Source organism: Myotis davidii, unplaced genomic scaffold, assembly GCF_000327345.1.
Source record: "Myotis davidii unplaced genomic scaffold, ASM32734v1 scaffold143, whole genome shotgun sequence".
Taxonomy (NCBI): Eukaryota; Metazoa; Chordata; class Mammalia; order Chiroptera; family Vespertilionidae; genus Myotis; species Myotis davidii.
The window spans coordinates 5,803,279-5,806,338 of NW_006294876.1; the positions used below are offsets into that span (position 1 = coordinate 5,803,279).

Sequence of the window (3,060 nt, forward strand, 5' to 3'; positions counted from 1 at the left end):
CTTGGAATAGTTTCTGTGGTGACGCCACCAACTGGATACACAGTTAAGTTCACTGGTTTCGTTTTACTGCTAGTTTTCAGTGCTTTCTCTTAAGTGTGATTATGTTTTATAATTATGTATAATATTTACAGGATTCCAAAATCAAATCAGTACAAAGGTAGGTTCAGAGAAGGTCAGCATCAAGCTCTGCCTCTTTCGTACCATGCCTCCCTCCTCCTAGACGATAACATTATTTCATGGTTTAGCGGCCTCTGCTGTTCTACCTCCCTGCTTACATTTAGGTATTTAGGAAGGTTTGTATTTTTGCTGTAACGATTACCACATGTACTTTTACATAATATCCTTAGTCTTTTCTTTTTTGGTTACTGAATGCTGGTTCTCTACTATGATCAGTAATGACATTTCCCCTACATCTGATGTGAACATCATTTTAACATTCATATAGACTTTCTAGCCTCCAAATTTCTGACAGATGATATGTACCTATACAGTCAGCACATACATCCAGTATTTATGATAGCATATCCCTTCCTTAGATTCCTCCCCTGGTCTTAGCTGCACAGGTAAACAATACCCAGTGCTCCCATGGTCTCATGGCGCCCTCTCCAGCCTTTCTGGTTGCCTGGCTCTCTCCCTCCAGCAGACTCCCCAGGAAGGAAGGTTCCCTGAGGACTTTCATGTTCAAACAAGCTTCTCTGTGGCCTCTATACTCACAGCTCCTTGCCAGCTAGGTCCGTGTTCATCTAGCCCTGGAGGGACATGCAAGAAGAGGGGGGGAGGGAGGCACAGCACACGTCCCTTCAGCTTCTGGCTTCCCTTTTGGTTCACATGGGGAGCCCCACAGACCTCAAGAGCTCCAGGACCTCTATGACTGTGCAGTCCAGGGCCAGCCTGGGGGTCGGGAGGCTCTCCTAAGTCCTCGGTTCCCACTGTCCCACCTGAGGGGAAGCTGTTAATTCTATTAAACTCTCCTTTTCTGTCTCCTGATAGGCTGGAGCATCTTCATAAAACGCAAACGTCCTGTGTGCGCTCCTGGGGTGGCCAACTTTCTGTCTCAAGCCCAACCCCGTTCTGGGTTCTATCGCACAGCCTTTCCTGCAGCCTGCTCCCCTCCACATGTTTATCGCGCCGTGACTTACAACTGCGCTTACGCAAAACCTAAGGTTTCTTTTTTTCTGACCTCCATGTATTGAGGCAATACAGCTGGGGGAAATATTTTAATTTGGGGGGGGGGGGACAGTCAAGATTTTAGAAGGTTTAAAGCAACTTAAAAATTGTAAAAGTTTTTAGAAATTTCAAAAATTATTTGTAAATTTTTCAGTAATCTCTATATGTTGTCTATTTACTGGGATGGTGACCAAAGTCCAGGCAAATGATCATCTCAATAAGGGAGTTTAGTGTCCAGATGAAAAATATACTTTACACACCTAAGTGCAAAAAAAAAGACTACACACTTTTAGATAACAGCAAAACCTTTCTCCTCGCTCTGGCTTTTCACTATGCTAACGCTGATTAGCAAGGTGGCCAGTGGCACAGAACCAGCGAGCCAAACCATCCCCCAGCTCTCGGGAAAACTGCCCGGCGTGTTGTTGCCTTGCACAGTATTCCTGTTCAGTGGACCAAGTGCTGGTCCACGCTGCTTGTCCAGTTTGCTTCGCAGTCGTAGATGCCCTTCGGTGAGCGCAAGCTCCCAGGCCCACCTCTCCCAGAGAACACCCAGCTTTGGCCAGGGTGCTCCCCTGGCCTGTCTTGGGCACAGCTGCCAGGGCATAAAGAGTTTCCCACGGAAAACCAGGGTGGCCAGGTTTAAGCTGCCCATCCTCCTCCCTGCTCCACAGCTTCCGAACAGATTGTTTCAGTCAAACAGATCATTTTACTACTAGGAGTGATTCACCTTGAAGGTTCTTACAAGGACACAGTGAAGAGCAATCATTAAATAGGCCCCCCCTCCTGGACTCACTGGTCACACTCAACTTCCATCACCAGAAAAACTCACGCAACGTCTGCATGTGGTTAATGACAAGTTGTAATTGGTGCCAAGGTTTTAAAACACACTCTTTTGACATTAAATTGTGTTTTTCTCTGTATTAATGGCATGTCTTCTGAGTTTCCTATTTGAGATTTTTTACATTTTCCTCGTTACGACGAAGAAATCCATAAGCCCTATCATGCCATTCTTTCTATTGTCTCTAAAATGGAAACAGAGAAACACACTTATTAGTAATTTCTCACAACACAATATAAATTTTATAAAACAATGATTTAGTATAACTTAATTAAAAGGTAATTAAAATGCAATATAATCTAACAGCTTTACCTTAAAAATTAATTACTTATGGTCAATAATCAGTAATTTCTACCTGGCAAATTAAAGCAGTCTATTTTTTTTGTACAAAAATGGGCATTTATTTCTAGGTGAAAAAATCAGTACTATATTTAATGAATTTTCTTTATTGACAACACAAGTTTTAGTCACTAGTTAACAAAGGTCCCCTCTATTTAAAAAGGGTAGTGTGGGGCCACCAAGGGCCTGGTGGTGTGGGGAGTGCTATGGAGAGGGACAGAGTAACCGGGGAGCTACAGGGAGGGCCACAAAGATGGTAGGTGACAGACTAGAGCAGCGGTTCTCAACCTGTGGGTCGTGACTCCTTTGGGGGTCAAACGCCCCTTTCACAGGGGTCGCCTAAGACCACTGGAAAACACATATATAATTACATATTGTTTTTGTAATTAATCACTATGCTTTAATTATGTTCAATTTGTAACAATGAAAATACATCCTGCATATCAGATATTTACATTACGATTCATAACAGTAGCAACATTACAGTTATGAAGTAGCAACGAAAATAATTTTATGGTTGGGGGTCACCACATGAGGATTAAAGGGTCACTGCATTAGGAAGGCTGAGGACCACTGGACTAGAGGAAAGACAGTGGACTGTGGAGTCTGGAGGCAGAGTCAGGTGGCAGGGGCCTCAGAGGGGCTGCAATTTTGAAAAGGGAGCAGAGAAAACGGCTTGAAGGGGACAGGAGTGAGCGCTGTGGGGGCAGCCAGGG

General features: G+C 44.1%; 1 protein-coding gene across 4 annotated transcripts in view; it reads right to left on the reverse strand.

Annotated features, from left to right (window-relative positions):
* Positions 1-1,853: 1,853 nt before the first annotated feature.
* The window catches only part of ROPN1L (rhophilin associated tail protein 1-like), a 22,066-nt gene continuing 20,859 nt past the window's right edge, over positions 1,854-3,060 (reverse strand). For all 4 annotated transcript variants that reach the window (XM_015567650.1, XM_015567647.1, XM_015567652.1 and 1 more), the window contains one exon: positions 1,854-2,189. In XM_015567650.1, coding sequence (XP_015423136.1) covers positions 2,126-2,189 — 64 coding nt within the window. In that variant the 3' untranslated portion in view covers positions 1,854-2,125. The remainder of the gene's footprint in view (positions 2,190-3,060) is intronic.